Source organism: Herpailurus yagouaroundi, unplaced genomic scaffold (genome assembly GCF_014898765.1).
Source record: "Herpailurus yagouaroundi ecotype Mexico unplaced genomic scaffold, PumYag 160, whole genome shotgun sequence".
Taxonomy (NCBI): Eukaryota; Metazoa; Chordata; class Mammalia; order Carnivora; family Felidae; genus Herpailurus; species Herpailurus yagouaroundi.
In genome coordinates this window covers 49,951,593-49,963,802 of record NW_024412401.1, presented here as the reverse complement: position 1 = coordinate 49,963,802, position 12,210 = coordinate 49,951,593, and the positions used below count along the sequence as shown (strand labels likewise).

The window sequence follows — 12,210 nt, the reverse complement described above, 5'->3', positions numbered from 1 at the left end:
CGCCCGCTGTCCGCCGGCCGCCCTCGTCGCGTCACCGCCCGCGGCCCCTCCTCCGCCTTCGGAGGTGGGGCCCCGCGCTCCACACCTGGCTGCGGGGCGCCTCGCCTCGTGCCTCAGTTTACCCCCACATGCCAGCTGCTGCGGAGAGCCCTTTTCTCCCTGGCTCAGAGTGCCCCTCCACAGGCGAAGGCGGGAGGCGCCGAGGGAGCGGCCTCCGGTCCTGGGAGGAGAGAACGGCCCCCGCCGCCACCTCCCCGGGCCCCAGCCACCCGCCGTTGACATGGCAACCGACGGCCGCTAGGGGGCGCGGCGACACTGGCGGCGGCGAGAGAGCAACGCCTGGGCCTTCCAGTCCCGGACCCCCTGTTCTCTGGGAGTCAAGGATGAAGCCCACAGGAGCCCGGTCCCCCATCAGCTGTGCCCGAGCTGGTCAACCCCGGGTCAGTAATTACAAAAATAGCTAGTATTTACTCCGAACCCCCTGTGTGCTCAGGAATTGCTGGGCGTTCCTGCTGAATCCTGAATCAACCACCCAATAGTCAGGATCACTAACCCATTTTACAGAAGAGGATATTGAGACTCAGACAGGTGAGGTCATTTGCCCAAGGTCAGAGTGACAGCGCTGGGACTGGAGCCTGGTCTGTCTGAAGAAGATTCTTCTGAGTCAGGCTGTTTACAGTATGGCCAGGGATATAATAATGGTGCCGTTTGAGGCCTGCTGTCATGCCAGGCACCATGCCCACCACCCATCTTCTCTGACCCTATGCCCCCTTCTCCTACTCCACCCCTTCCCCAGCATCTTCCTGATAATCTTCCCAGCTCACGAGCCTCTTGATCTTTCCTCCAGCTCTACTCAACAATCAGCCCACAGCAAAGCTGTGCTTTCTACCTCCTCTGTCTTCAGGAAAACCCAAATTGTGATATTGGAGGCTCTTTCCAGCTCCCTCCAGGGCTGTGGCTGCAGGACTCTTCCTCCTGTTGTTTCCTAATTCCCTGGACCTTCCTACCTGCAGTGTGGTACCCCTCAATGGCACCCAGTTTCCTGTCTTATCCTCCATGGCTTGGCCTTGCAGGTCTGGTGATCCTGTTGTCCCAAGAGACCCTGTTGGGGGGAGGGGGGGAGGCGGAGGCTCAAGGGTCAGCCAAGCAGCAGTGAGCCCCCTCCTGAGGGGAGTGTGAGGCCATCAAGTGTTTTAGGCAGTCAGGAGACATGTCAGGGAATGATCTGGGATCAGCTTCATGGGTACACTGTGGAAGCAGGGAGGCCATTGGCTAAATTGGGGGTGAGAAGGGCAAGGAGGGAAAAAAATAATAACTAGCAATTACAATTTGTTGAGGCAAAATAAATGGTCCGGAGCATACATTCAGCACTTTATGGTAATTAATTCTCACTCAGCTATATGAGATGGCTACTGTTATCACCTCTCTTGTACACATAAGGACACTGAGACTCAGAGGCAACATCCCCTGGCCAGGGTCAAACAGCTGACCGGCAGCCACATTGGGATTTGAACCAGGTCAGTCTGGCACAAACTCCAAGCACTGAGCCATATCAGGGCCCCCACCCGTCTGGGCTGTGGGCAGAGTTAGGCTACAGCCATAACAGAGCACCGCTGGCCTAGGTATTCTGGATGCCCACGGGGGGTATGGGAGGGGATGGTAGTATTGGGGGCCTACCATGGTTTTGGGTGGCCTCCACCATCAGACTCAGGCTGGATGGGTCCCCTGCCTGTTTCCCACGAGCTCTCCCTAAGTCACATCCTGTGGGCAGACGCCTCAGCAGATGTTCCGGTGTTGTCACCTCCACCCCACCACCCCTGCCCTGAACCCCAACATCCGCCAGTCACTTCCCCTCAGAGCTTCGGGCCCTCCGCTCCCCTTGGCAGAAGCAGTAGGGAACTCTTCAGAAGGCCACCTGCGCTGTCCAGGCATGGGGTCCCGGATCATCCAGGTGGAAGGGCGAAGAGACGAGGTCCTCGCTGGAAATGATTTCTCACTGACTGACTTCCGATTTGCTAGTTTGAGGAAAATGTTTCCTGCCTCCACGGATCAGCTAAGCCTGCAAAGCCAGGCACTGGCCAGTTTGTCAGTTTGCTGACTAACCGACTGGACTCTGTGAGAGCCTCTGGTCCCGCTGGCATTTAACAGAGAAACTGAGGCACAGAGTAGAAGAGGGAATCATTGGCCTGCTGTTTGACTCTGGCCTAGACCTTCTGTTTTCCTCCCCTGAGCAGGGATGAGGTTGGGGGTCGGGGGGCGGGCATAGGGAGGGAAGGAGAAGACAGGCTCATGGGTGGGCTGATCTTGGCTGCTCGTACGTCCCGGGAAGAGAAAGGGGTGCTGGATAGGGAGACACCGGGCAGAGGATTGTAGTGTGATGCTTGCGGCCCTGTAGACCATGGACATTCTGCCCACACCAGCTGGGTGCTGACTCTGTACCCGGCCCTGTGTTGATACGTGTCATTTCCCTGGGGCTTTACAGCTCCCCTCTTAGGAGGTTGCTGGAATTGGGCCCAACTTACAGAAGAGGGAACTGAGACTTAGAGTGGTCACGTGCCCTGCCCAAGGCCACACAACCAGGAAGCTGTAAATCTGGGATTCAGAGCCAGGTCTCTGCTTCCAAAACCCAGAGTCATTCGTCACCAGCCTCAGTACCAGACAACTGGATGGAGCCGGGGAAAGACTAAGACCTATGGCAGGCGTGGGGCCAATACACATGGGGAAGGCAAATTCTCCTCTGAGGGGGCATGAGGTCTGTTTGGAACATGCAAGTGAAGACGCAAGTGAATGTAATATGGGTAATACTCGCAGTATAACTTTTATTTCACTGCCACGGGACGGGACCGTGTGAGGGATGTTGTATTGGTCTCATTTTACTGAAGGGAGAAAACGAGGCTCAGAGAGGTACCACGACTTGCCCAAGATCATGCACGTGGGGTCTGCATGATCCCGCGTGCCTGGGGCCAATGCCTTCGACTGTGACGTCGAGACCTAATGGTACCTGGCCAAACTGGGGGCAAGGGAGTCACAGATGGGGGGGGAAAGGGGCAGGAGGGAGGGGACAGAAACCAGAGGAGGGTTCCCTGGGGCACCATGGCTCAGTCTGGACCCGGAGCCCCGACCGCACAGAAGCAAAACTTCCAGCCGGTGGAGGGAAGAGCAGCATTCTGGGTGTGGGTCCAGCCCAAGCCGAAGCCTGGAAGCGCGAAAGCACTTGTGTGTTCAGGGCTGTGGAGTGCGGGCTGCTCTGGGCCGGCCTCCAACGCAGGCTGAGGAGGGCCTGGGGGACAGCCACCCGCCGGCAGGTCCCCAGCCGCACTCCCAACGGCCACTCAAGGCAGCACAAAGGGGGCTCTGAGCTCAGTGGAGCCGCCACACTGAGCCCCATTCATTCTCCCAGGGACGGGCAATTGCGCTGGCGCCCGGGGCCAACGGCGGCAGCACGGGCCTAGCTAGCACTCTCGCTGTACCTGCAGCAACACGGCCTCCCTGTGGCCGGGGCTCCCAGCTCTCCCACCACGTGCCTTCCCCTGGGGTCTTCTTGGCCTATGCCAATCCGCCCCTGGCCTGAACCACCCCCATCCCTCAGCGACAACCATGGCGGGGAGGGGGCGCTGCTGAGGCCACAGTGCACTAGCCTGGGCTCACATTTTCTCATTTCATCCTCCCAGCAACCCCTGGAACTGGGAGCTACTTTGACCCTGTTTCACAGATAGAAACTGAGACCCAAAGTGGTAAAGGGTCTGGGGCAGAGTCACACAGTGAGGCGGGAGTGACAGAAACCCAGCACTTAGCCCAAGTCACTGGGACTGCCTCCTGGGAGAGAAGCCAAGGGGAACCACCCGCTGCCTTCCACGAGGAAGACCCCTCACTACCGCCAGGCCACCGGCCCTATTCTCTCTTCTGACAACTGGAGGAGGGAGGGAGCACCGGCTTGGGAGCTAGGACACCTGGGGGTCTAGTCTCTGCTCCTCCTTAGCCTCAGTTACCTCATCTGTGAAATGGGACAGTACCAGCATTCGCCTCGCAGGTCGGTCGTAGGGACTCAACGGACAATCTGTGGAGGTTTTTACCTCCATGCCTGGCTCATGGGCAGGGCTCAGTAGAGGGACCTTCTCTTCCCAAATCCGTGACCGAGAAACCTCATTCTTTCATGTGAGCTTTGAACACTGTTCCCATCCAGGTCTGTCTGTGAGCAGGACTCTGATGTCTTGATCTCTCAGGCTGTGTCCCTTTTCCCCTCAGGGCCTCGGTTTCCCTCTCAACCCATTAAGAAGGTTCAGTCAGATGCTTCCCCCACCAGGGCCCATCATCCAGCTGCCAGGGGGTTTCTGGAGCTGTAGGAGTGGAAGTTAGGACCTCAGCCCCCATAGCTGGACAAGTAGGCCCTAATGCCAGGTAAGTTGACTTTCGGGGAGCCCCAGTTTCCACATCTGTAAAATGGGGGCAAGAGAAACAACATCTACCTCTTAGGACAGAAGGACTGAGCTTTCTGGCTGGAATGAACTAACGATCAGAAGACGTTAGTCATCATTATTTTTGCTGAGGATGCAGGAGGGGCCCCATCTGCCCTTGGACTCCCTCTCTCATAGGCTCGGTTGCCAGCCTGGGGGCCAGGATAATAATGTCCAATCGTGCTGGAGCCTCTGTGAGTTAATTGTGTATCTTGCATTTGTGCCCATTCTTGAGATCAGTTGACTGGGGCTTCAGAGGCAGGAGTAACTTAGGCGCAGTACACAGAGCTGGGATTTGAAACCCCTGGCCTTGTGGCCACCCCAACCCCTGCAACTGCTGACAGCCTCCACAGGTGTCTGGGACAATCTGTGTAGGGAAGTTTCATTTCCTCATCTCTGTCTTGCCCGTGTGACACACACACGCACACACGTTGTAGGCTGGAAAAGCATCAGACTGTGGGCTGAGGGGTCTAGAAGGGTGAGATGTAGCCTTGTCTGTGCCACCAACCTGCCAGATGACCTGGGGCACTCCCTCTGCCCGTCTGTGCTCCAGAGCCCCCCATCCCTGTATAAAGGGTGTGGTGGACCAAATTGCCACCGTGTCCCCCTGGATTAAAAGGGAATGATCATAAAAAAAAAATAAAAAAAATAAAAAATAAAAAGGAATGATCATGCCTTGGTGGGCACCGATTCTGTGCCAGGCTTCACGCCGAACTGGACCCTGTGAGGTGGGCATTGCAAATACCCCCTGCTCACAGTGAGGAAACTGAGGCTCAGGAAAGTCAGTGGCCTAGCCAGGATTACACGGTGACAAAGTAGCCAGCCAAGATTTGAACTTGGGTTTGGGTGGTCCCCAGGGCCACAGGCCTAACCACAGCACTCTTCACTGCTCCCAGTCCTTCCCCAGGCACCGAGGCTTAGAACAAACTGCCCTGTGGGCTGGCCTGGCTCCCAGCACCCTTCCAGCCGCTGGCCAGACCCCCTGACAGCTGTCAGCGGGTCCCCCCCACAGCCCCCACCCAGTGGGCTCCATTCCCAGGGCCTGTGGTTTGTCCCCCCCAGGCCCTCCGGGTCCCATGGGCTTGTGGTCTGCCCCCTGCCCCCCTCTCCCCCCCCATAGCCAAGGTCAAGGAGGCAGCCCATGGGGGCCCGGAGTGGGGGAGGCCCTGGCCCGCCCCCGTGGAGAGGATGGGGAGGGTGGAGCTGTGGGAGTTTCACCGGTTTAAAAATACACAGAGGAAGCGAGCGGCAAGAGGGTGCAAGAAAGGGGAAGGGGAGGTGAGGGAAGAACCTCAGCGTTGATGTCCGGAGTCGAGAGCGGCCACTTGCCCGCTGGCCAGGGGCTTTACACGACCCACCAAGATGACGGAGGGACCCAAGAAAGCCAGCAGAAAGTTCAGTGAGTGCAGGGTGCCCTTTGCACTGCCCTTCATCTCTCTGTCCATCCGTCTCAGTCTCTCTCTGCATTGCTTCCTTATCACTGTCTGGTTTCTGTTTCTCTTTCTGTCCATCTCTATCCCTCTCTGGAGTTCTCTGCTTCTGGGTTTCCTTGTCGCCTTCCCTCTGTCACTCTGGCCCCATAGCTCTCTCTGTCTCTAGCTGGTTTGGGTCTCCATCTCTGCTCTGCCAGTCTCTGTTTCTCTGTCTCGCCATTTGTGGGTGTGACCATCTCTGGTTTCCTTGGACCTCATGGGGCCGGGCAAGGGAAGACCTCCACATGCTCCACGCCCTGCCCTGGAATTGGTTCACACGGGGGCTCAGTTGGAAGTTACTGGGGCCGGAGTGGGTACGGGTGCACCAGGAGAAGCTGCCCCATGTCCCCACCAGCAGTGACGCTGGGACCCAGGGCAGCTCGATGAGGGGTCACCCTGACCAAGGCTCTGTTTCCCCAAGTCGGTCTCCTCCGGGTCTCAGCCAACTTTTGCTTCCCCTGAGCCCTTCAACTTGACCGTTGACAGCACAGGGGGGGTGGTGGGTGGGGGTGTGCAGGGCCAGGATTAAGATGCATTCCACAGATGAAAATACTGGGCCCCAGAGACGTGCTTTGGATCATATGGGGCTGCCCAGCAGGGCTCAATCCCATGTTCCTGGACTCGCCTCGGTTTCCCTCCCTGTCCCACTACTGTTTCCTCCAGATCCCCCAGTGCCCAGGAGACAGTGGTTCTTGGCCCTCCTCCTGGCAATTGGCACAATTCTGCCCAGAGGTATAGCTTTCTTAGAGCAGAGCCTCAGAACTTTCTGACAGTGTTTGTCAGGAGGCAGAGGCTAAGACAGCCGAGGGTGGGCAGGGCTGGGGGGAAAGCCCCAGAACACTGACCCCAGCAGTCCAGAGCCCTGAGCCCCTCATCAGGGCTCAGCCTTGCTGTGTGACCCTGGGCAAGTCCCTCCCCTCTCTGGGCCTCAGTTTCCTCTCTCATCAATGGGGGCATCGTGGTGAGGACCTGAGGAGGCAGAGGGTACCTAGGGAGTGGAAAATGCCAGAGTTTTTCCTTTTCACTCCCCCGGAGGCCATAGGGTTGTCAGAGGGTGGCGGCTTAGAGGAGGGACAGTCCCACAGCTGGGGGCAAGGAGGAGGGAACTCACAGGCACCCCTGCGGAAACGAGGAGATGGTATCACCCAAGCCCGGCCGCCTGAGTCCCCACCGTGGGCTCAGCTGACAGGAAGGACAGAACCTCAGAGAGTGGGCCCCCCAGGCTCCCAACAACCCCCTTCTCATTTCATCCCCTGTCCCTGGTGCTCAAACAGCCCCTCCTCACTCACCCCACCCCACGACCACACAAACATGCTTCACCTGCCCACGATGCCACCTCGGGCGGGTCTTTCCACAGCTCTGACCTCCGCTTCGTTATCTGCAGAAAAGGGAAATTAAGCTTGTGTCATTGAGTTATGCTGGGAACTCAGTGATGTAATGCATGAAGCATAGCTGACCAATGCAGAGGCGTTCAATCATCGTCATTTGCCTTCATAACTTCTCCAGGATATTCTGGGTGCCAGGCACCATATTAAGTCTGTTATTTACATGCTTTCCTTCAGTTCCGCTGTCCATAGGAGGTGGGCACTACAATCTCTATTTTGCTAATGTGGAGAATGGGGCTCAGAAGGGTCAAGTGACTTGCCGAAAGTCACACAGCAAGGATGTGGAAGAGCGGGGACGGTCGCTCAGGTCTGTGTGACTCTAGAGCTGCGTGTTGTTCTGCGGGAACAAAGGGAGTGTCAGAGAAGCCCTGACCCTCCTTGAACCCTCAGTCAGAAGAACGACATGTATTTTTTATTATTGCTGCTGGCATTAACTCATGTCTTCCCCTTGCACTCCCTCCCCCCACTTCCTCTGCCAGAGTTCTTCAAGTTCAAGGGCCTCGGGAGTCTCTCCAACCTCCCTCGGTCTTTCACTCTGAAACGGTCCTCAGCCTCCCTCAGTATCCGGTCCCACCTGGAGCGAGACACCTTTGAGGCTACACAGGATGACATGATGACTGTCCCACAAAGCCCCCCAGCCTATGCCCGCTCCAGTGACATGTACAGCCACATGGGCACCATGCCTCGCCACAGCACCAAGAAGGCTCGTGATCAACAGGCTACCCGGGAGACCAAGGAGGTGGGCTCTGAATCCCACCTGGTGCCCCAAGATCTGCCCAACCCTCCAGGCCTGGAGGCCGCCAAGGAGGTGGTGGTGGGGACCAATGCCCCCCTGGAGGACACCCCAGCAGTGGGACCCAACCCTTCCGTAATGGGCCCCACGGGAGAGCCTGAGGATCCCAGCGCAGACAGAAAAGAAGAAACAGTGCCTCCGGAAAGGTAGGTGCCCACAGTGGGGTGGGGGTGAGAGTGGAATCTGCGGGAAGGGTGCCTCCAACCTCCTGCCAATAGAGCCTGGAGAGGAGCCCCCACACACACACACACACACAAAACACACTTCTAGGGGGAATAAAAACTCTACACATGAACCAAGTGCTTACTACAGACCAGGCACTATGCTTGGTCTTTCACTTGCAATTAATTCTCAACAAAACAAAACAAAAACAACTGGGGAGGAGATTCTGTCATTTCCATATGGCGAATGAGGAACCGAAGATTCAGAGAGGCAAAGTCATCTGCCCCAGGCAGGTTACACATCTGTCAAATGACAAAGGTGAGATTTGAACTCGCCCTAGGCAGCCTCCAGGAGCCGGCTGGGCCCCAAGCCCAATCGCTGGATCCCTGCCCAGGACCCCCACACTCAAATCACCTTTAGTTCTACTGGACAACACTGCTCCCCCTGGTTGCCACTTCACTTGGTTATAGGGTGAGCTGAGTTCATGCAAAAATACACATAGTGATGATATGACCCTAGCACCCATTCTACTGGGTGTCAAAACATATGTTACTCACCGAACGCTCTGTAAAAGCATTTATCGTTATATCATGAGACCCATCTTACAGATGGGGAGACTGAGACTCAGGCAAGGTGGTAGAGCTGGATTTGAGCAGAAACTGCCCGCCTCCAATGGCTGCACACTCATCTCTCACATTGTACCCACCACCCTCTAAGCTGTACAGCTGTGTGCTTCATGCCCTTGGGAGACCCCTCAATCTCAACCACAGGAGTCTCCAGCTTTTCAACCCTCAGACCCTGGGTCTAAACCACACTGGTCAGATGTACTTATTGAAATAAAGAGGGGAAAAAACCCCAGCTGAGCAAAAGTAACTCTAGGGCCAGTTCTGAGACCTCTCTGGAATGGCTTTGCCCTGAGACGCCAAGCACAGTTTCTGTGTGCTGGGGTAATTGAGTCTAGACCTCTGTTCAATGGGGAGCAAGACTTTGTAAAGTTTCAGAATGAATCTAGTCCAGACTCTGCCTCTTACTGACTGCATGACCTTGGATAAATCTGTTTCCTTTTCTGAGTGTCCGTTTCCTCAGCTGATAAATGGCATAATGATAGCACCTACCTTGTAGGGCATGATGAGAATCAAGAGTCACATACAGGACTTTTAAAATCTTAGCAAAGTGCCTAGCACACCACCAACAGTAAATGTTTTTCCATCATCCCTGGCTGTTCCAGGCTGCTGTCTTGTGCCGTCCCCTCCTTAGTTCAGCCTCATTTGAGCGTGGAAGAGCAAGCAAGGATTGTATGCAGGGGAGAAGGCCTGATAGGTTCTGGGTCGTTCTGAGGCAGCCTAGGGTCTGAGACGTGCCTGGCGAGTTTGCAGGAAAGGGGCGGGTGGAGCGGCGTGTCTGGGGGCGTGGCCCTTTCAGGCTGCCAGGCGGACTGCTGAGGGAAGGTGGTGTTGGAACGAGGCGGGTCAAGGCAGAGGGGTGTGTCCGGGGGGCGTGGCCTTCCCGGCCTTGGACGCTAACAGATGGGGGGAGGAGGAGGAGCGAGACAGGAGGCGGAAGGGCGTTCCCGAGGCGGGGCGTGTCCTTCCTAGCGGGAGGTGTAGGCTGTGGGGCGGCCCCCGGCAGAGGGCGAGGGGCGTGCCCGGGGCGTGGTCTACAGGTCAGGCTCCGCCCCCGGAGTACTGCTCTGCGCTTCAGAGCTCCCTGGCCTGAGAAAGGCGGGAGCCCTCGGGCTGAGGAGGTACCCAGGCTTCAGGCAGTGACTGCGGGGGAACCATGACTGCAGTGGGACGAAGATGTCCGTCACTGGGACCCAGAGGGTGAGTGACCGAGCTGGGCCTGAGGAGGGCATGCGGGGATGGCAATGGTTTGAGGGGAGATCGGTGCCCCTGGGGCAACCAACATACCAGGATGCCCGTTAGCATCAGGGACTTTTAAACTTTCTTTTGGTGTAATTCTGTCCCTGCCTTGCCCTCGCACAGGCTGGGTATTTACTCCTCACAACAGCCCCGGAAGAGGGGCACGTTCATCATCCCCATTTTACAGATGAGTAAAGGGAGATTATTTGCCCGGTTCTCCACAGCAGTGAAGGTTAGTTAGACCCAGGGTTTAACTCCACCTTCCTGGACCATGCCCTTAAAGGCTGGGCAGGCTGTTCCCCTCCCACAGGGCCAGGGCCTCTGGGAAGGATGGTCCTGAGAAACCTTGAGAATGCCAAGTCTAGGACCCAGCCTTCCTCCTCTGTGGGCAGGGGCCCTGGTGGTCCTGGCAGTGCCTCCAGCATCAGGCCTGGCCTCGAGCTGGTGGAGGAAATAGAGAGACTGCCCTCCATCCCCCAATCATCCAGAGTGTCCAATGGTCCTGAGGTGGGGTCAGGTTAGCAGATCAGATTGAGCCCCCTCCTGGTGTCCTGAGACCCAGTGTCCCCACTTGCCCTCCAAGCCAAGCAGGAGGCTAGAAATGAAATGTTTCTTCCAGGAGTCCCTGAAGCCCAGCCCTGTGTCCCAGAGTCAGGAGAGCTGCTTTGCCTGTGTGATCTCAGATTTGCCCTGCCCCCTACTCTGGGCCTTAAATCTCCCCAGCAGCCCAGATGGGTCTGGGATGATCTCTGAGGGTACATCCAACCTGGGGAGGAGGGCATTTGAGAATTGCCACTGAACAAGACTGGGGCCCCATTCCCCAGTGTCCCAAGGGGGTCATCTCAGTGGCTGCTCAGGGAGTGGTCTAAGCTGGGGTAGATGGTGTCCCTCCCCTACCCCCTGGGAGGCAGGGTGCACCTGGAGCAGAAGGAAGGAAGGGGAAGAGGTGAAGCTGAGGAGTTTCCTGGTGCCCTGTTCTCTGCTGAGATCGTGGGGGATGAGGAGGAAGGAGGGAGGAGGGGCCAGGAGCAGAGGGGGTGAAGAGCCCTTAGCGCCCAGAAAGGACAGCACCAGCCTTGCCTCACCCTACCCCTAGCACCTCAGCCTTCTGCAGGGAAACAGCAGCTCCAGAGAGCCCTGACGACCCTCCTCTGCAGTCCCTGTTAAGGAGGAGGAAGGGGAGGCCCAGTGAAGGAAAGGAGGCCCCAACGCCTTCCATCCAGACCCATGCCCACACACAGGAACTTTTAGGCCAGGGTCCTAGAAGAGGGGGTCAAGATCTGGCTCATAACTGGCCAGTCCCTGCTTGAAGCACCCAATGGGTGCCACCTACCACACAGGCCGTGTGAAAGGAAACTTCTGTTTGCTTCATTTTACCGGTGAAACGAGCAGGATTCAGAGGCGGGAAGGGATTTTCCTGGGGTCACAGAGAGATGAGGTGTCAGAGCCTAGACTTGATCCCAAGTCACTAGACCACATTTTACCTCCTGCAAATAAAAATCTCAAAGCCATTTCTACCATTATTGAAATGACTTCCTATAAGCCCCTGGAAGAGAGATAATGGGAGCCCACTTTACAGATGAAGACATTGAGGTTTTGTGAGGTTACTAACCTGCTCGAGATGACACATTTAGTTGAGCTGGAATTTCACTCATTTTAATATTTACTGTGATGCAACTATGCCCTAGATACCCTTCCAAGTTTTGGGGAGACAGCAGTGAGCACAGCAGACAAAACCCTGCTATCATGGAGCCTCCGTTCCAGTGTGGGGGGAGACGTGATAAGACAACAAGTTATATGGTTCAGCAGAAGAGAAAAGTGCTGGGAGAAATACTGAAACCAACCAGGGGTATGCCTGGTGCTAGCAGTTTAGGAAGGTAAGCCAGGAAAAAGGTCACCTTGAGGTGATGTTTGAACAAAGGGATGTGGGAACAAACCCTCTGGATATCTGGGGAAGAGTGTACCAGGCCAAGGGAACAGCAGGTACAAAGGCCCTGAGGTAGGAGGGTCCTTGGCATGTTTGAGGAGCAGCTGGGACCCACAGTGGCTGCAGGAGAATAAGATGGGGGGCCGGGGGGGGGG

The 12,210-nt window shown here is 56.6% G+C and overlaps 1 protein-coding gene across 7 annotated transcripts in view; it reads left to right on the top strand.

Moving 5' to 3' along the window:
• The first annotated feature begins 337 nt into the window (after positions 1 to 337).
• The window catches only part of SH2D3C (SH2 domain containing 3C), a 35,376-nt gene continuing 23,503 nt past the window's right edge, over positions 338 to 12,210 (top strand). For 3 of the 7 annotated variants that reach the window (XM_040482406.1, XM_040482402.1, XM_040482401.1), the window contains exon 1: positions 10,016 to 10,089. Coding sequence is in view for 4 of the 7 variants with exons in the window: in XM_040482403.1 (XP_040338337.1) it covers positions 5,817 to 5,853; positions 7,791 to 8,250 (497 nt within the window). In the remaining 3 variants the exon portion in view is untranslated. Of the gene's footprint in view, positions 441 to 5,720; positions 5,854 to 7,790; positions 8,251 to 9,954; positions 10,090 to 12,210 lie in introns of those variants that run through there. The other 4 variants (XM_040482408.1, XM_040482403.1, XM_040482407.1 and 1 more) reach the window with 4 other exon arrangements.